General features: G+C 32.2%; 1 protein-coding gene and 1 long non-coding RNA gene across 2 annotated transcripts; one reads left to right on the top strand and one right to left on the bottom strand.

Moving 5' to 3' along the window:
• Positions 1–9,625: 9,625 nt before the first annotated feature.
• On the bottom strand, positions 9,626–10,909 carry LOC139785458 (uncharacterized). The gene is made up of 2 exons (XR_011721950.1): positions 10,821–10,909; positions 9,626–10,755 (listed from the first exon to the last, which is right to left on the bottom strand). It is a non-coding gene; the product is annotated as an uncharacterized lncRNA (long non-coding RNA).
• Positions 10,898–20,996, top strand: LOC139785457 (uncharacterized). Its single transcript, XM_071724615.1, is given in 3 exon segments — positions 10,898–18,200; positions 18,333–18,739; positions 18,741–20,996. Coding segments are annotated over 3 exon segments (7,359 nt in total). The 5' UTR covers positions 10,898–11,464; the 3' UTR covers positions 18,957–20,996.
• Positions 20,997–22,487: the final 1,491 nt, after the last annotated feature.

Below are 22,487 nucleotides of genomic sequence, written 5' to 3'. Positions count from 1 at the left end.
TAATTACAAAAAAACTATTTGATTACAAACGTTAAAACAGACTTACAATCAAACGATTTACAAACAAAATACACTTAGAGAAGATAAAAATTAAGTCAAATTTAGTAATTTCAGCTAACTTCATCGAGGTCCTTCCATACCTCCACCCTCTAGCTAGTCTTTCTTTGCTTACCAGTAATTTACCTGAATCTCTGGGATTGGACGTAACACTATTCCACATGTAGGTCAATGTATTTCGCAGGAGTTGGCAATCTTGTATATAATATGTGAACCTACACAGGAGTATGAGCTTACTAACCACGTGCTTCAACATTTCTTCTCTTTCATGATTTTTTCATTTTATACGGAAAAAATCAAATCTGCCTTGCTGATAAACAGTAAGTAGTATAAAAAGCGATAAAAATTAGTAACTAGAGATTAATTCTTTTATTCATTTCCGAGACAAATTTCCGGCAAATTTCGTCATTCACTGTGTGATCCTTTGTTGGATTCGATTGTTAGATCGCTATAACCTGTATCAAACATTAGATAAAAGATACATTAAACAAATTAAAAAATATATTTTGGAAAATTTCAGTCACTTACAATTAGAAGGATAAGCGTAAGTGTAGCAAACACGTGAGCAATTTAAATTTTACAATTTTTTTTTTTTTTTTTGGTGTTCGTGCATGCGTGTGCTCTACTGTGTTCTTCTGCCACGTGGTAGTATTTCAGATTTACAAAAAACATTTCTCCATTAAAAAAATGTTATAAAATTGGTTTTCTTTAAAATATTTAATTATTTATAATAATATATATATATATATATATATATATATAATATAAATGTTGTTTAAGTTAAATTTTTTTGTTAAAAAGAAGAACACAAAGCACATGTTAGCAATATTTCATACAAAGGCAATAATTCGCTATTTTGAAAAATTATAAGAAACTGTTTTTTTTTTATTTTAATTGTTTAATAATGACATATATGCTGTTCAAATTTAATTTTTATCAACCAGGAGCGCATAAACCTTAATTTCTCCTTTCACATGACGAGCGATCAAATGATAATGCTTAGATCACGTAGACTCACAAACAATGTGCATACCTGTGTACATAAGAAATATTTTAAGACGCCAATTTATATTTATATTACAATGCATACAATGCGGCATATACGCAATTTATTCTATACATTCAAATAAAACACATTTGTAAATATCATGAAATATAATGTTTTTCATTCTTTTTTGATTATTTTTGTTTCGTTTGTTCTTCTTTAAGAGCATATAAATGGAAGCAAGATAAACTTAGATCATATAATCTTTACGTTATAATTATAAATATATGACAGGAAAGACCGGGGCTGGTTGTCACACTTTTCAAATACTAATTTAAGAAAAATGTGTATGTGTGTGTTAGCAATAATTTATTATATCGTATACTACTTTATAATGTAACTACGTCCTTTAAGTGTAAGAAAAAAAATATTAGACTTATATATATTTGTACACAAAGAAGTTATTTAATTCTAAGCAAAGTCGTGCAAATGTGACAACTTACCCATACCCAGGGTTGGTTGTCACATGTCTCTGGATTGGTTGTCACGTATATTTCATACACTGCAAATCCAAGTGTGTTATTTTAACTGAAGCTCTTATCACACATTCTTTGCCGTTTTAAATCGTGTCATTTAACACGATTGAACGTATTAACTTTTAATTTGATACAATTAAACGTGTTACTTTAAGACGCAACAAAACATGTAAAACGAGTTTCAGTCAAATGTGTCATTTTTAGACGTTATATGCGTGTATTACAGTATAATAGAGGAAACACATACGACAAATAGTTTCTGTCTTAATATTTTATTAAAATCAGTGGCAGTTTTTTGTAGATTTGACTTAATAATATATTGCAGCATGAATTAAATAAAAAATTAATAATTTTCATAAACTTTGTAATATAATTCTAGTAAACTTAGAGTAAATAAAAAAACAAAAATTTTCGTAAACTTTGTAATACATTCATAAACTTTGAATAAATAAAAGAATAATAATTCCCATAAACTTTTGAATCCCATCTCATTTGAGACAAATTATCCCGCACGGTCATTTTGAACGAAGAAGATTATATTTATAAACTTCGTTGCAATGACGGTTAACATAAATACAGGAAAAACTATTTAAAACTATAATATTTCTTATGACTAAAGAGAAATTACAACTAGTAATTACAAAAACCAACATAACAATAAAAATAGAAGTAAGAAAAAATTAGTCACCACGTCCAATTTTTAAAAAGTGCTCGTAAATATTACGTGCAATGTTTTTGAAACGAGCTACTTCGTACACCCGACTAACACAATAGAAGCAACCTACACTATAGAGAAAAATATGCCACTTAATCTATTAAGATGAGATATAATTAAGTTCTGTGACAACTTACCTGTGTGACTTCTAGCCTCGGTCTCCCGCACTATAATGCATTTTAGCATATGCTATAAAAGAAAGGATTATTATTCTTCATATTTTTGTCTTCTTTTAGAAAAAAAATATGACATCTCATTGTCAACCTTTATATTGCGAGAGTTGTAGTCGATATCACTATGTGGGCAGAGTATCCGTAGGAGAGGAGGAACATGTTGACTTCATCTATCAATTTGCGAAGAAAAGATTTGTTTCTAAGAACAATCGGAGTCTTAGCACATTTTATACTGCCCCTGACATAATTGGGCCACCCAAATTTCCAAACTATGGAGAGCTATTTCATCTACCATGTTTTATTAGAGGAAGCAATGTCGAAGTATGTGTATTTCTCAATATTATCTGTTATTTTCCTTTACAATTTGATCGCAATCTAAATTTGTGCTACAAGATTTTCGACTATTTGACACATTTCGATTTTTTAATATAGACGAAAGAGATCAATATCTCACTATCTCCGCGGCAAAAGAAAGATGATTTTATTAGACGATATATTCATGCATTTGCATCCTGTCTGAATAACGAAAATACGTATATATAGGTATGTAATACTTGAATTGATAAATAAGATATTGTTAGAGAAGATATGTTTTTGTTGAGAAGAGAGTATAATTATATTTTCTATTTTGAAGATATCGAGTTTCATAAAGCTGTATATCCAATCAGAGTCTCTATATACGAAATATACAATCCTGGAAGCGTAATTTAAATTTTGGCTCAAGATTCTAATAATCAGTGGTTTAAGTTGTGGGATGAATCGTCTCAGATTGTGCCGCCGACATCAAGATTATTTTCCCCACCCCTATCGCACCCGTGTAACTTTAAAACCAAAATGCTCAGACTAGTATTTAGAAACAGTCCACCTGAATCTCATACAAAGCTGGACGCTGTTATGCTTATCGGTACATCAGAATTGATCTTTCCTAGAAATACTAACGAGAGTTTAACTAATCTGTTAAAAAGAATTAACTGCATGTACTCTCCACACCACGAGGAAGTTTATAATTTAACAGCAGATTTAAAAAGTGTACACTTGGATATAGTTCAATTGCAACAGAATTTTCCCGAATATTGCGTTATTTGTAAAAGGTATTATAATCGTTGATATTAAGTAATAATCAATATTTTTTTATTTTTTTTAATAATAAAAATTAATTTGTTTGAATGTTATTTGCAGCGATATAAAAAGGAAGACTTTTTATAAGAATAATTTGAAACGCAAAGAAGAATCTCAGGAAGTAATTCCTGCTTATGAGCAACCTCATGGAGAGAAAAACTCACGTTATATTTTATTAAAAAGTCATTCTAATTATGCAAAACGTATGAAACTCTCTTTGGATGAATCCAAGGAGCTTTGCAGTTTGTCCGCGCTTCCTGTAAAGTATTCCAAGAAATCTATTTCTCATAATAATATTTATCGCAATGTCATCTCGTGTATTAAAATTTTATATTTTATTTTTTCAGGATGAAATACTACTAATAATATTTAAAAAATTGGATTTGATGACGTTATGTCGCTTGAATTGTGTAAATAGGCAGTTCAATTATTTGATACGGGACCCTCAACTCTATACACGTTTGAACATACGTATCTGACAGATATATACGAGATATGTTTTGTTATTTTACACCTAGATGTAAATATTTGCGACAGTTAGATCTTACAATTAGTTATGAATGCAACATTGATGTTAACGATTTCGAAAAATTTCTTGATAATTGCGGCAGGCATTTAACGCACTTAAATCTAAGTGGTTTCAGATCTGTTGACAGTTATGCTCTACTTAAAATTTCAGAGATATGCACAAATTTGAAAGGTATGTATATATACATAGAGTATATATGATTGTCAAGGTTATAGATAAATTGCATATAACTAATACATATTTTTATCAGAATTGGCTTTAAGTCATTGTCGCGTAGACGACGAAGAATTTTCGTATCTCGAGAGACTAAATGGTTTGGAGTATCTAAACCTTCAAAATACACATATTGAAACGCAACGTCTTTGCAAAATACTGCAAAAAAATCAACGGATGCGTGAATTACATTTGAAAATGTATTTTAAAGGAGATTTAATAAACCTAGACGCAGTCCTAATAGAGTTGGGAAATTCGTGTCGTGACTTGGAAGTAATAGATTCACTGCAACTATGTTATTCGCTTACATCTCGGGATATTAATGCCTTCGCTAACTGTAAGAATTTACGAAAAGTGAAACTTTTTCTGTGAGTATGTGTATGTGAATATGTGTATTACATTTTCTTTTAAAATACGTATTATTGTATTCTGTATTAAAATTTGTGTGTTTGCTTCTCTTGCAAGCATCTTAAAAAAATTACATGAATTTTCCCTTAGGAAAATTTACTTAAAGTTTTTTAAAGTTACTTAAAGTATTTTAAAGTATTATAAAGTATACTAGCCGTAATAATAGTATACTAATAGTATAATAGTAGACTAATAGTATACTGACAGCCGAGCGTAAAGTTTTCTTTAAGTTATTAACCTCAATAAAAACTTTATAAGCAAGTCGCAAATATACTTTAAATTTACTTTTAACAAACGTAATACTTATAAATATACTTTAACTTTACTTTTTATAAAGGTAATACTTAAAGCTGATTTTAACTTATGCGTGTTGTTTCAACAGTATACTTAAAAAGACAAGTTCCCTTTTTCACCACACTTGCACCACACGAGACATTAAGAAATATTATATCATATATTCAATTAAAAATTTTATTACTCTTTTATGACATATGTAGACTATATAACACTTACATCAAATTAAGAAGTAGTCTACCACGTAAGGCAGTTGGCTCACGATCCAGAGGTCCCGAGTTTGAATCCCACCAAGGTAAGTGTGTTTTTCAAATACGAGAAAATATTTATAATCATAGACTGCATCTTAAGAAACAAATTTAGTTATAAAATAGTAATAAAATTTCGAAATAAATAATTTTTTTTTATTCCGGGTGAATATCGGAAATCAGTGTCCTCTAGTATTAAGAGGACTGCAATCTTAAGTCTAGTGTCTCATGGTTAGAGGATATTCCTCTAGATTTTAAAATATCTTCTTGAGACCGTATTTCAGAATAAAATCCTCTAAAATCAAGCGGGAGCCACTAAATGACAGAATATTTTTTTTTGGGGTGATTAATAGTAATTGCATGAGTTAACTTAAAGTAACCTTTAAAGTATATTATAGAAATACTTAAAGTTTGGTTCGAAATCACTTCTAGTTTATCAATAGTTTATCAATAGTTTATCAATAGTAATTTCTTTGGTAAACTTTCTAGTTTATTTTAAGTTTTTTTAAGTAAATTTTCCTAAGGGTTCTCTTTGCAATTAAAATACTGTACTAATTATATGATTTTTATTATAGGAACGAATACCCAGAAACTGATGACAGCTTCTTTAGATTACTTTTCTCCTATCAAAACTTGCAAGAAGTTTGTTTGTTTTGTACTGTCCTCAGTGATCACAATTTGGAATTACTGGCGCAGTGTAAAAACTTGAAAAAGTTATATCTTTGTACACCTTCTTTGTACCAGCTGAATCTTCATACACCTGATAAATATTCCGTTATTTTGGAACAATGTCCAAAACTGCAAGAGGCTTATCTCTGTAATATTAGTGATCGCTTAGTTAATCAATGGAAGAAAAGATATCCGCATGTGTCCATCTATACATTCTGATAATTTAATAGTTTTTACTGATAATTTAAATAATTTTTGATTACTAAAATTCAAAGTATATAGGTTCCAATGGAAAATCCGTACGAATAAACCGGGCTAACTAAGAACCGGCGCGGTTAATGATGCGCGAAAATGTTATTTATATTTTTATTTTTACATATTTTCCAACCTTTGACTACACGTGCCGATTAGATTTGTCAGACTTGAAACACAACTCCGGTTGGAGTAGTAAAATTCCCCCCCCCCCTACACCTAATTAAATCGATTCGAATTAAATCACGCTGGCTGAAAGTACGCGTAATATTACAACTAATAATAAGTTATTGCGATAAATATTACCACATGCCTCCGTGGTCGAATTGGTAGGACACCTTCACGGAATGAAGGAAGTTCCAGGTTCAAACCCTGGCTGAGGTAATATTTTTCGCAATGATTTCTTTACAGTTATTTAGATGCATATAGCACCAAAAATTAAATCGAATCGATTTAATTAGGTGTAGGGGAGGGGAATTTTACTACTCCAACCGGAGCTCTGTTTCAAGTCTGACAAATCTAGTCGGCACGCAGTCAAGGGTTGGAAAATATGTAAAAATATAAATATAAATAAAACTTTCGCGCATCATTAACCGCGCTGGTTCTTAGTTAGCCCGATTTATTCGTACTGATTTTTGATTACTATTTTAGGATATATTAATTTACTTCTTACTCGCGTTTACTTTTTATATTTTTATGCTTACAAATTTACTTTGTAAAAATTGTCTGGTAATGATAGGTTGTATAGAATTATTAAGGAGTTAATGTCTAATAAAAACGAAATATTCTGGTAACAATGCGTGCTATAATTTGCCGACAACATGCCAGTAACAATGCAGACTACACATTGCTATCTGGGTAAATATTAATCTTTCAAAAACATTTTATATGTATATACAAAATCAAAGAGAATTGAAAATGGTTGCGTTCAGCAGGGAAAGCTGATGCTTTGCAGTTGCTGTAAAATTCGTGAAATTGATTAGTGTATACTTTTAGCTTCGGTAAAAATTAAAAGCGTACATCAATCAAATTCCTAAATTTTACAACTATTGCAGAGCAGTTTCCTCTGCTGAACGCAGCCAGTGACTACTAACGAAGCTACAAGCGGATTATCTCGCAAGCACAATAAAACTGAGTAAAACAGTTTTTACTTTTCCGATCTACATATTGAGTTTTGTTTAATATGAATATATAATAATAATATAAAATAATATTGTGAAATAATAACTATTTTTGATTAGCCAGAAATATATTTTTAACACGTCTTTTTGTCTTTATTGAAAAACATCATAAAAAAGATAACGAAAAGATAACGAAAAGTTATCTTTTTTATAATGACTTTTTCAATATGATCAAAAGGTGTCTTTCACACATCTTTTTGCTTTGTCAAAAATATAATTTAAGAAAGACATCTTTTTCGTTATCTTATAGTGTTATGCTGTCGGGGTAGATTTCCCAGTAGAAAACACTCTATATGCTTGCGTCCTTCCATACTCCCACCCTCTAGCTAGTCTTTTCTTTGCTTTCTAGTAATTGACCTGAATGGGTTTGGATGTAATACTTTTCAAACATATATAATCATATTTAATCAGATTTGTTGTTCTATATAACCATATTCAACTAGATCTGTTGTCATATATATAATAATTAAGGTCAAGTTGAATATTATTATATAAAGATGAGATTATATCGCGCCAAATTTCGGATCTAATTATATATAATCATATTAAATTACATGTTATTTAGATCTTTTAATATCTAATAATGTATTTTTACATCTGATACATATTATACCCACTTTTTTTCGGGTGTAATCAAAAAATCATGTACAGGTCAGATTTTGAAGGTTTGTTTATAATACGTTTTGTTTATGATATGGCATTTTATATCACGACCGTCAATGATATAATTGAAGATTTCTCGCGATCAAACGCTCACTTTGGGCGTACTAGCAGAAAAAGTACTCTCAATAACAGACGTGATTGCGTTGCGTTGCGTTTTTATAAAATATACAGGTATATCTTCACAGAGAAAAAAAAGTTGTTAACTTAATTAAATGCATTTAACTGATTACCAGTTTTTCAATTAAAATATTTAAGTATTAATGTTATATACGACATATTAAATCTAACATAACACAATTTGACTTAAATACTTAAATATTTAAAAAAATGATAATTAGTTGAACGCATTTAGTCAAGTTAACAATTTTTTTCTTACTGTGTTACCGATATAAAATTTTCAATAAAATTATTTTGGTATTAAGTTCCTGATTGGAAATAATCGTCATTGTAACTATTTTTTTCGTAACTTTGATCGAACTCTTTCTCGAGTTATGCGATTTGTTTTGTATTCCTAATTTTACCTGGATATGCTGGATAGACAAACACAATTTCCTTTATGATTTAGCTTATTGTCAGCAATCTATCCAAAAATATAAAGATGCCTATTTTGTAACGGTGAAAGGCCAACACGAATTTCTTACAACCTTCATCTATTTCTCGCGAAATCCTTAATCGAGTCCATTCTGCCGAAGAGAGGTATTACGACCCTGGCATGTACAGAAAGAATCATAACGTTATTAAATAATATTAAAAAACTGAAACCGGTTTTGGTACGTGTTTTTTATAATTATGAAATACACAAACGCGTCACTATTCTCTAAATCTCATAGAGTGGTTATGCACTCCCTTTGGACTTCTAGTACTGAGAGGTTTCGCGCGATTTTTCGTAAAAAACCCATAATTTTTTTATTATAAACTTGTGAAAAAATCAGAACAACATCGATTCTAATTGTGCCTTTCGCTCTTCCCGTGAGTTTTTGTGCTATAATGCTGGACAATAGTAAATCGTGTTGGTCGGCCGCCAGTCGCTTCACTGCTAATTGAACGTAACCAATAAAAGACGTTAAGTCCGTCAAACTCCGGGATTAAATGCAGTGCTTTATCGTACGATTTTATAAGTATTTTATTTTTCGGTGCAAAAGTTTCTAACGTTGTTGTTTCTTGATATTGTTCTCTTGGTAATTGGCCTACACGTAGGCTTTCCATTTGGTTTTTTATATCTTGTATCACGTCTGTAATTGAGAGTACTTTTTCTGCTAGTACGCCCAAAGTGAGCGTTTGATCGCGAGAAAGTTTCTGTGCGCGCGACATTGAAGCGGTTATGAAGATTCTTGATTCTAAAATATGTTCGTATCCATACTCGATTCTGTTGAGGTATCGAAAGTAATGATTTTCCGTACCGTTTTGTAATTTGTCCATGCCAATATGATTCAGTTGGGTTCGGGAGGTAAAACGGGATAATCTCCAGGTCTCCACCTCAGAAGTAACTAGCACGACTAGTATATTATCCCCGAAATAAAAGTGCTCGGATTTTATTTGCCCTAATTATTCCGCACAGCTGCCACCAATTGTAAGAATTGTGCTTACAATAAAAGAATGATTTATTCAGTCAACTTTACATCACACAATACTTAATTTTACTCTACGCTTTAAAGATACAGTATGACAAGGTTTTGATCGTGTTGAAGAACTGCAAAGATCTGAGCTTGCAGTCCGAGGCTTCCATTTTTACAGGGCCCAAAAAGGATCGTATCGGTTTTCCGAAAGCTTTCCAGAATAAGTAATTGCGTCCTCGGAATGATTAATCGCTGATTACGACATCGTGACATTGAGAAAATAATTTTTCAAAAGTTATTATATTTTCTTAAGATAGGATAGTTATAAAAGTTTATATCTAGGATCGTTATCGCATTCTTAAAGATAGATACGTGGACAATGGTCACAGCTGATACAACGTCGGACGAGTCATGAGGTGTGTTCGTATAATAACTATTCTGGCACTTTACCAGCAACTACGCGTATTACGTATGTGAGTTCGTAAGGTATAAAAGTAATTGTGAATAAGCAATTAAATAATAAAAGTTATTTGCCCGGGAGCAGTCACAGCAAGCGGACGTAAGTCTTATCGATAGAGGCAGTGTCCTACGACAGCGCGTAACACTGAAACAACCCCGAGTGACGCAATTACGTCTTAACACGTTAATTGGAATGCGAATTTACTTCGTAGTAAAATTTAATGTAGGTCTTTTGCCGGGAGAACGTCGTAGCAGACATATCGCAAGGCGTTTTTTCTTAACGTCCTGGAACTTAATCCGTAGGCGCGTGACACGTATGAGTCACTATATATGAACACGAAGTAGAGATTGTGATTAAGAACAAATAAAGCTCACTTACCGGGAAAAACAATTAGTACCGAGTTGCAAGATTTTTTACACAACGTGTAATCATCATTATACTGACTTATATCGAATTAATTATAGGGGGGGGGGGTTTGTAATGATATTGCGCTGATACGCGACATTGTGAAATACTTCCGATTAGTATTACGCGAGTCATACGAAGGTTGAGTGTGCGCGTGCGAGTGTCGTGACTGTACGAGCGAGAGAGAGATAATTCACAATACTTTTTTGAGTGAATACGGTGTATAAAAGTAGAAGTCGTTCGAACCTCTCCTCCTTTCGCATCGCACTGCTATTGCGGGTGTCGTTGATATCTGAAAGTGAATTAATAACAGTTCTCTATTGTGAGGAATAACTACCTACTGTGGAAAATACTTACCTATTACTGAGAACAATCGATACTCGTTCGGGATTAGATCCTGGTGGAGCGAGTACCCACTCGGTTCCCGTGACGTCGGTACCTGCAACAAAAGAAGAAAAGATTATCAATCAGAGGAATCCTTCTTGGCGGTGAAATTAAGTGGCAACCATATAACGAGTGTTTATTATTTATACTCAGTAATTATTATTTATAATGTGATTCGGTCACAACATTAGCTTAGAAAAACATTAACTTAAATAATTTAAATTTTCCATTCCGAAAAATATAAAACAAATTTACATCTCTCAGCATATTGCAGGTCAATAGAACATTACTGGCAAATCTATTCTTGTATGGTTGAACTTTCTCTATATCGCTTCCATTATCTAAAAATCTGTTATGTTAGCTTTTATTGTTTTTAACTTATTTAGACATATAAAAAAAAATATTTCTTTATTTGTGCCATTTTAAATAAATTTTATCATTCTACTACTAGAATAACAGTATTTTATTGTTAGCGGAGTACGTGTACACACACACACACACACACACACACACACACACACACACACACACACACAAAACAAACTAATTTTTTTCAACTATCATCTACTTTATAGAAAATTTAAAGAGGAACTTATATATAAGAGAAAACAAAAAATATGGTAAAACAACCAAGAGAGTTAGAACTTTATCCCAAAGTTCTAACTGAACTCGAAAAGGTAGTATTAGAAGATAATATTGATAGATTAAAAGAACTAAGCAATTTAATTGACAATATAAGTAATGCAGAAGATCAAATAACTTTGAGAAATTATTATGATAATGCCAGCAACCCTGTTAGAAGCACTAATTTAATTATCTTAGCCTGTAAACATAATAAAGTAAAAATTTTAGAGTATCTATTTGATAGTGATAGTAGAATTCTAAATAATCTGTCTGTTGTTATTGGAAGAAACACTATATTACCAGATGATGAAGATAAAACATGCCATAATGCGTTTTATTATGCTATACGTTCATGCAATGTTGATCTTCTTGATACACTTATTAATAAATGGCCAGGTAAATATTTTGCTGTTAATTTAGGAGAATTGGATAAAATCCTTTCAAGAGCTTATGAAGAATTAAAGTTAAAAGATGTACCATTGTCAGACGAAATGGAAATTTTTGTTCAAAATAAGTTAATAAACCTCCGTTTCTTCTCCAATACTTCTGGACCAGAATGTGAAGATCAGAATGTGAAGAGTTGTCCTGATAACATCAAAGAACGAATTGAATTAACACTTCAAAACATTAATATGCTAAAGGAAGATTACTCAAACACGGAAAAAGTAGGTAAAAGGTTTTTATTTGTAGCAATATTTATCGCAAAAAATATTCATATATTAAAGTGGCAGTTGAAATCAACCTATGATAGATTACCTTGGGAAGAAATGGAGTTTTGTTTAGTCAGTTTTGTTTTCTCTCACACAAAACAAGAAGAAATTAATCTATTTTATAATGCTACATTGAATAAAAGCAAAATATTAAATCACTTAGAAAATTTTGCAAAAAAACTGAAAACAATAGATGTAAAAGAAGAACTTAAAGAAGAAAAACATGAAGATGAAAATAAGAACTTAAAGAAGAAAAACATAAACATGAAAAAGAAGAACTTAAAGAAGAAAAACATAAAGATGAAAAAGAAGAACTTAGAAAACTTTGCAAAGACACTTAAAGATGAAAAAGAAAGTGTGAACATTAATCAACTAAATTTAGAAGTTGTAGAGGAAGAGATTATTAGCAGAGATTCTCAATTTAAAAAGTTGTATAATGATTATCAACAAATTAGGGATATTTATTCTTTAATAAAAATAAGTGATTATATAAAGTTGGCGTTATCGGCTGATTCTAAAGAGAGGAAAGGACAGTTAATTATTACAAGGGTTTTACAGGTTATCGGCGAGCATTTAAAAAACACTTTAGAATCCCCTAAGTTATCTGATACTACAAGTGAGCTTTTGCTATTATCGTTGCCAGAAAATACAAGTAAAATAATGAGACGTTTACGTGATTCACTATCACATGCTCATTCACTCTCCAAGAGAATAGAAATTGAGAAAAATACAGATGTTAGTTTTTTTGCTGGTGTTCAAAATGATATTAAAAGAATCGATAATGTAATTACTGATATTCTTTTCAATAAAAAAATAAAAACAATCAGAATGCTGCTAAAAAGGATTGCTGAAGCTAAAAAGAATAGTGAAAGCTTAGGTGAGATGAAAGAAATTGCTAAAATATTTAGTAATGTTAAATTGGATAAAATAATATGGACAGATTTTAAAATAATGGAACACGAGAAGTTTGAGAAACTCATTAAGGAATTAAGCGATAATATAACTGACAAGACGGATTATGAAAAAAAGCTGTTTAATAAAATTAATAAAATAATTAATTGTGCAGAAACTCAATCAGAAAATATAAAAACTAATTACATCAGAGAATTTCTATTATTAAGACGCTTAATTAGACTGAGTGACACATATAAGAATGACCACAACGTTATTGATGAAATGAAACTTATTGCTACAAATAAAGCATTAGAAAATATGACAATAAGAATAAAGCCTCATAGCCATAAAGAAATTGCTGAGTTATCAATGAAAATTTTTTGTAGTGTTAAATCAAGAATACAACATGACAATCTTGATAAATTATACGCATTAATTTGCGAAATTCTCTTTTATATTTCTGAATTTGGAACAAATGACATTAAATGGATTAAGAAATTAAAAGAAATGTTGAATGAAAAAGGTTCGTTTATTCCTACACATAAACAAAGAAAGACATCCAATGTAGAAAATGTAGAAACATATAATAACCAGTTTGCACTAAAGATATCTAAACTGAAAAATGTTTTAAGCAAAAACGCATTGAGTGATCAATTAATTAAAAAATTACCTTTCTATAAGAGTGATAAAAAATTGCAAGCAGTAGTAGAAATGCTTGTTCTGGATATAATGTCAATTTTAAGTAGCTCAAAGCACTTGGAAAATAATCTACTTTTTTTAGACGGTAACGCTCCTTTATTAATTGGAAAATGTTTACGTAATCATTTAGCACATGATAATTCCTTAGTTAATGTACTGTTAACTGATCCTTCAGTAGCAGTTATTTTGAACGCTAAAAAACTTACCGAAGAAAATATAATGAAAAGCAAGAAAAAAATTGGCAAGTTAGCAAGCAATAATTCTTTTAAGGTAAGAGAGAAATACGATCAAGATTTAGATACCATTACTAATCAGGAAAAAATAAATGCTGTTTTAAAAGAAGGAAATCTAGAAAGCTTAAAGGATTGTCTCAAAAAAGGTGCAGACATTAATGCTAGAAGTATTAATTCATGGACCACGTTACATTTTGCTGCAAAGGGACCCAGTCTTGAAATTATAAAATTTATTCTTGATCAAAATTTAAACGTTAATGTGAAAGATATTAATGGTCAAAGCCCATTACATATTGCTGCTGAGCATGGAAGGAAAAATGTTGTAGAATTTTTTATAAAGGAAGGTTCATGTATTGATGATTTAGATAATAGTCGCAAAACGCCACTACATGTCGCTGCTCAAAAAGGTCACAAGGATATTGTTGAAGTTTTATTAAAAAATAAAGCTAATATTATTGCTCAAGATGAAATTGGTTTTTCACCTGTACACCATGCAATAGTGAATAATCATATTGATGTTGCTAAGATTCTATTGAAAATATATGTAAATGTTGATATTAATGAAACTATAGGTTGGTACCTTACCCCGTTGCACGCAGCTGCAAGCAAAGGTCATCTAGAGTTAGTTAATTTTTTGCTTCAAAATAATGCAGATGTAAACACTAGAGATGATGAAGATTGGACACCGTTACACAGAGCAGCAAGAAACCATTTAGAAGTAGTAAGGGCTTTAATCCTAAACGGAGCTGATGTTAACGCTAGAAGCATAAGTGGTTTTACACCATTACACTGTGCAGTAAAAGACGGTCATGAGAAGATAGTTAATATTCTATTGAAGCATGGAGCTAATGTTAATGCTGTTGACAAACCCGGTAATAATACACCTTTGCACTATGCAGCAAAAGATGGGCACGAGGAAATAGTTAAGACTCTACTGGAAAGTAAAGCCGACGCTAATATTGCCACTGTTGCAAGTATGACTCCGTTGCATCTTGCTGCCCAGAATGGTCATCTAGGAATAATTGTTGCTCTACTTAACCATAGTGTTGACATTCATGCTAAAGCTCAATCTAACGCTACACCATTATATTGTGCAGCAGAAAGTGGTCATAAGGAAATTTCTGAGCTTTTAATAAAAAATAGAGCAGAAATTAATGCCAAAGCTAATAATAATTTAACACCATTACATGTAGCTGCTCTGAACGGTCACGAAGACATTATTAACCTTCTAATAGAAAATAAAGCTGAGGTTGATGCAATAAATAATGACGGTAGTACACCGTTGCATCTAGCTGCTCTGAACGGCCACAAAGACATTGTTAATCTTCTAATAGAAAGTAAAAAAGCTAAGGTTGATGCAATAACTAATGACGGTAGTACACCGTTGCATCTAGCTGCTCTGAACGGCCACAAAGACATTGTTAATCTTTTAATAGAAAGTAAAAAAACTAAGGTTGATGCAATAACTAATGACGGTAGTACACCATTGCATCTAGCTGCTCTGAACGGCCACATAGACATTGTTGATCTTCTAATAAAAAATCAAGCTAAGGTTAATGCAACAGCTAAAGACGATAGTACACCGTTACATATAGCCGTGGAAGCAGGTCATAAAGAAATCGTTGAGATTCTGGTAGCAAATAGAGCCAATGTTAATGTCAGAAGTAAAAATAACATGACACCATTGCTTTCTGCTATAAAACATAATCACAAAGAAATCGTTAAAGTTCTTATATCAAATGGAGTTAAAGTTAATGAAGACGGCTTTAAACTTTTGTCAACAGCAGTTCTTGCTGGATACACAGATATTGTAGAAATTTTGCTAGACCACAAAGTCGATGTTAATATAAAAGATTCTGAAAATGTTGCACCATTACACTTGGCTGCTACTAAAGGTCATAAGAATGTAGTAAAAGTTCTGTTAACAAAAGGAGCTGTAGTTGATGCCATAACTATTAATAATCTAACACCATTATATTTTGCAGCACAGGGAGGTTATCAGGAAATTGTTAAGATTTTATTAGCACGTGGAGCTAACGTTAATGTAAAATCTGACGAATATGTTACACCATTACATATAGCTGCAACCTATGGTCATGATAATGTTGTAAAAGTTTTACTTGATAATAAAGCAAATATTAATGTTAAGGATAATAAGAATAGAACACCTCTAGAATTAGCAGTGGCACATGATCGTTTAGAAGTGGTAAAAATGTTACTGCAGTATGAAAAAATAGATGTAAATGCTAAAGGTAATGATGATTGGACGATATTGCATATTGCTTCACAAAGAAATAACTTAGAGATGATAAAGTATCTAGTAGATAAGGGATCTGATGTTAATGCTAAAAATGCCTCTGGTTTAAAACCTGTACACATTGCAGCGAGAGAAGGTTGTAAAGATAATGTAGAGTTTTTCCTTAGTAAAGGGTTAAGTATTAACGAACTTGATGCAGCTAATAAGACATTACTACACTATGCAGCATCGAAAGATCACTTGGAAGTTGCGAAGTATTTGATAACACAAGGTGCTGACATTAATGCTAAAGATCATAATAAAAAAACTCCTATGCATATTGCTGCTAATCACGGTTATAAAGACTTTATTCAAATTTTATTAAAAAATGGCGCAGTTTATAACGCCGTTGACAATTCTGATAAAAAACCGTTAGAAATATCTAATGACAATAACGTTATCAATCTATTAGCATTAACTGAGAAATTGTTTGAGGCTGTAAAACGTTATGACTCTTCAGAAGTTGAAAATTACATTGAAGCGGGGGCTGTCGTTAACGCCAGAGATGCTACTGGATTTACCCCTCTACATTATGCTGCTAAGTTCCGTCGCTTAGAAATTGTAAAGGTCCTATTATCTAATGGTGCAGTATATAATGCTGTTTCTAATGGTGGTAAAAAACCATTAGATTTTACTATAGATGAAAATGTTACTAGCTTATTTCAATTACTGAGTGACTCATTTGAAAATATTGAAAATAATGATTCTCGAGTTATTAATGATCTTAACAAAATAAAGGATATTAATACAGTAAAAGCAATAATGAATGCTTGCGATAGAGAAAACAAAACGCTAATAGTTGCTGCAGTGCATAATAACTTTTCAAAAGTCGAACAGTTGAAAGAGGTATCACAAGGTGATGTATCTGCTCAGATTAAAGTTGGTATAGTGCTTTCTAATCAATGCTATTATCAAATGGCCTTAAATTTATTCGAAAGCGCATATGAAAAAAGAAAAGAAATCCTAGGGTCAGATAATCCTGGCACTTTAGATATTCAGACATATATAGCTAAAGTATTACGTGCACAAGGGGCTTACCAAGAAGCTTTAAATACATTTGAAGAAATTTTCCAGAAACAGAAAGAAATATTGGGTTTGAATGACAAGAATACTTTAAGTACAAGAAGTGAAATTGCTTTAGTGCTGTGTACGCTAGGAAGGAAAGAAGAAGCTTTTAATATTTATCAAGAAGTTTATTCAAAGCAAAAAAAAATATTAGGGCTAAATCATTTAGATACTTCAAAAACTTACCTTCACATGGCAATGGTATTAGAGGAACAAGGCAAACACGAAGAAGCGTTAAATATTTATAGAAGAGTTTTTGAAAAAAGAAAAGAAATATTAAATGCAGATGACCCAAAAGTTCTACGTATTCAAAATAATATAGCGGCGGTACTGGTTAACCAGGGTAAGTATGAAGAGGCATTGAAAATTTATGAAGAGGTTTTCGAGAAAAAGAAAGTGGTTTTAGGTATTTATGATGTGAGTACTTTGGGGACGTTAAGTAACATTGCTCAAATATTCGCCAAACTAAAAAAATTTCATGAAGCCATGGAAACCTTTCAAAAGGTTTGGAATATGCAGAAAAATGTGTTAGGAGCAAATAACCCTAATACTCTGTTTACTCAATACCACATGGCAAATGTACTTTTTTCTCAAGGTAAATTGGTTAATGCCCGTAAAGCCTACCGAGAATGTTTTGATCAAATCAAAGCTGTTTTTGGACCAAGTCATCCCACTGTTTTGCATATTTTAGACAATATAGAAGAGATTAATTATACATTTAAGCTCATTGGAGGCTGCGAACCGTGAGATATTCTACGGTATCTGCAGAAAGACATTAACATTGCTGTTAGTAATGGTGATATACAAGCTGTTCGGCACCTATTAACCCTTTGTAACTCCTGGTAACAATACTGTTACAAACCAGCAAAGTGTCCATTAACATTCTAAATCATGAATTTATCTGTTGTAAATCAATTTAAAATAGTTGTCATATTTTTTATTTTTGATAACATGAGTTACAAAGGGTTAAAAGATGGAGCTGATGCCAATGATAAAGACATTGATGTAAGAACACCGTTACACGACGCTGTTAGTAATGGACAGGCAAGTGTTGTGAACATCTTACTAAAAAATGGAGCTGATGTTACTCAAGTTACTAATAAAGGTGATACACCATTACAAACTGCTACTTCTAAAGGTTACAAAGAAATTGTTGAAGTTTTATTACAACATGTAAGTCATGATAAATTAAACAATTTCATCAATGCTAAAACCGCTGCTAGCGGTGCTACATCGCTCCATGTTGCAACCAAGAATGATTTTTTGGATGTCACCAAGTCTTTATTGAAGCGAGGTGCAATTTATAATATTAAAAATAATGAAAGTAAAACACCTCTTGATCTTTCTAAGGACCAAAATGTTAATGATCCTTACTGAAACTATAGTTGAAGAACTGTTTAAAGATGCAAAAAATGATAATCTTGAAATAATCAGCAAATTAAAAGCGATAAAACTTGATGAGTTTGTAGTTGTAACAAATGTTCGTAATAATCAAAGAAATACGTTATTGCAAGTTGCTACAGTTAATAGACGCAAAAATGTTGCAAGTAAATTATTAGAAATACTAAAAAAGTCAAATAAATATTAACAAGTTGTCAATACAGAGAGAGGAGTTAAAAGCTTAAAACTTTAATTAATACTGTTAAATTATTTATATGTAACCTAAGTTAATTATTTTAATAAAATATTATTTTAATGAAATTGAGCATCGGTAGTTTGTTATAAAAAATAGAATTAGACGCGCGAAATATCTCCGTTTTATCGTCATGCAGTTTATTCTGTTTTCCTTTAATTGTTTTGACTATTATGAGAAATGCTATGTATCACTGCAGTTTATACCTTAGTTGCCTTTTATAAGCCCTAAGTTATGTAAGAATTCTATTGTATAAGAACTAGTGAAGGTTAAAATACGTACGTTTAAGAAACTAAAAATTTTTATGGTAATATTTTATGGTAATATTTTATGGTAATATTTTATGGTAATATTTTTCCTAGTAATACTTATAAAACCTATTAATTCTTTATTTGCTATTAGATTAAATTGTGTTTAGTACAACCACTTTTTTACTTGTTATTTAGAATTAAAAAAATAAAAGTATTAAATACCTTTTGTGGCATTCTGTTTTTCTCTCTTTGAAAAAATTGATCTTTTTCTTACCATATTTAGTTTCCAGTCCACTTGGTCGTTTAATGGTTTTTTTAAATTGCATTTTGTTGCATTTTTTAAATTGAGCATTATAATCAAAATTTTGCTTTCAGTTTTGTTTAAAAGTGCAAGCAGTCTTCTATTATTTTGAGATGTAATAAAAGATAATGCATATCTTTCAGCTTCAATGTGTGCAGTCCTAGGCCTATGTGATGGATATAGCCCAGTGAGAAACGATACATCGGATCGACGTCGATTCGATATCGATCCTATCAGATCTCATCGATGCGGTTCTGCAGGTTGTTGAACATCGATAGTTTTAAATATTTCGAGGTTATTTCGATGTTATGATAACTTTGCAAACAATCTGTTTTGGTAGCATGTAGCAATATAATATAATATTTTCTTTCAAAATTTTCAATGTTTTTCATGTTTGTCCATTATCAACGATTCGATATCGGTTCGATATCGATTCGACTTATGAGATGAAAAGAACTAAATTGTTTCCTGAATCGAAGAAAACTGAAAATTATTGTGTTTTAAATTATACATTAACCAAGTATGCGGTCTAATATATATATTTATATATATATTTATATATAATTTATATAAATTATATATACATATATATATATATAGGGGAGACCGGGGCTAAAAAGTCAGTTTTTTTTCGGTGCCGATTTTTAACAAGAAAATAAATAATTTTAGTTAAATGTGGTATACCACTGTAAAGAGCGAACCTTTAGCTACAAAATTTATATAGGAAATTTTTATCTACGTCGCTTTGTTTAACCGGTATAGAGCAAAAACGACAACGGTGGAAAAATTGAAATCTCAAAAATGCCGGGGTTTAAGCGTCACCCCCCCCCCCCCCGGGGTTAATCAGTCACATTGCATTTTCAATACATATACGCACATCTAATCCTGAAAAATGATAGGATACATTTTAATAATTGTTTTTTAAGAGAAAAATATAAAAATTTATTTAAAATTTTTATGCGAAACATTATTAAAAAATAATTGTTTTACCTATTCCATAAAACAATTTAGGCACGTGAATACAGAGGTTAACCAAATCGTAAACTCCCCAACGGCACGTCATATTGTCAACGCGGGCAACCACGGGGAACACGCGTGACGGCGTTCCGATGCCATAGGATCAGCGCGGACCCTCGAGCAACCTAACCAAGCCGCGTTTCTCGCGGGGGAGCGATAAATAGCGACAGGGGGGTTAGAAAAGCTCGCGGTGGAGCGCGACCATTTTACCGACTCGACGGCGTCCTCGCGCCGATTCCTCGACGCGCCGACGACGACGACGACGACGACGGCTACGACCACCACGACGACGACGGCCACGACCACCACGACAACGACGATGACGACGACGACGACGACGACGACGACGATGACCACCACGACGACGACGACGACGACGACGACGATGACCACCACCGACACCACCACCACTACAACGCCGGCGACAATGACGCCGAGACGATGCGGCGAACGCTGGACGATGCGGTCGCACGCGCGACTGTCACTGACACAACGACCAACAACGACGATCTACCGCGCGCGCGGCATGTCAACTCTCGTGCGGAAATCGCGGGATCTCAGAGCCGTGCCGTGCCTCGCCGTACCTCGCCGACGTGCCGTGAGCGCGAGCGATCTCAAAAACAACGGTCCGCCATCTTTTCGGTCGGCCAAAACACCCGTTTTGCGACAATACGTGCGTACTATTTCCCTCCTATACAAACTGACGCACGTGCAAGGGAAGAAAGAATCACGCTCGAGGGAAACCTAACCTGAAATCGCCGAATTCGCCGTGAGCTGAAGTCGTGCGCCCGGCGCGCCACAGTGACTGACCAGCCCCGGGTGCTTATTGACTGATTAGCCCCAAACACAAGTTTCAGGTTTGATCGCCCACGAAATATTAGACATCAACGATAATGAAAAAACTACACTGGATTCGTGTTCAGCATGCATTACTCTTTATAATCACGTACCTCGAGATTTGGAGAGCAAATATTATTGCAGATATTACAAAATTTCCACGCGCAGAAAATTTCACTTTCACCTTCCGAAAACACGTTTGCCCTCGTAAAAATCATAACACGGCAGGTAACCTGCCGAAACTCCGTTGGTCACATGGGTACCATAAGCAGCGTTTACAATGTTAATAGCGAGTTCGCACAATATACAGGTTTCGAGATATTTGATTTGACGCTTCAACCCCGTTGACCTTTTAGCCCCGGTCTCCCCTATATATATATATATATATATATCATATAATGTCCATTTTAGAAAAGGATTATATATGTTGTTATATGAAAAATTTGTTGCCGGGGATTACGTTTTTCAATGAGAAAAACGAGTTATGGTAACGATAAGTTACTTTTTTTAGTGAGAATAATGAGTTATTATTATATTATTAATTAATTATAAATTTATTTTAAAAATATTATAAACATTTAAAATATATTAATATAACATATTCTTAAAATATATTGGGACAACTTCGCCGAATAATTAAGAATCATGCATGATGTACGCAATCAAATCGTTGTTGAAACGATGTCGAATCGATGTCGATTTGAACTCTGACATCAATTTGACATAGTTTTGACATCGATTCGATTACTATTTCCCACTAGTTAGAGACGGAGCACGCGCTCTGAATATGTTTCGAGTGCAATTTCATGTGAGAAGGCATTTTCATGTCGTGAGTATGGTTAATACACACATCAAGACTGTCATTATTCTATTATTCTGTCAATAGGCCTATTTGTAATGAGCCGGCACTGGTTTCTGACATTCACCCGACATTAAGAAAAAATTATATTCGTATATCCGATTTGAAATTTATTACTTTTTTTAAACTAAATTTGTTTCTTAAGAATTTTTGAAAAATTATATATTTGTGCTGGTTATGACACATGTAGACTATATATAACACTTACATCAAATTAAGAA

The sequence above is a fragment of the Temnothorax nylanderi genome, unplaced genomic scaffold (assembly GCF_030848795.1).
Source record: "Temnothorax nylanderi isolate EJ_2023f unplaced genomic scaffold, tnyl_v1.0 TNYL_tig0807_pilon, whole genome shotgun sequence".
In the NCBI taxonomy this organism is placed as follows: domain Eukaryota; kingdom Metazoa; phylum Arthropoda; class Insecta; order Hymenoptera; family Formicidae; genus Temnothorax; species Temnothorax nylanderi.
Note: the sequence above shows the minus strand (reverse complement) of the source record. Positions and strands in the feature narration are given on the sequence as shown.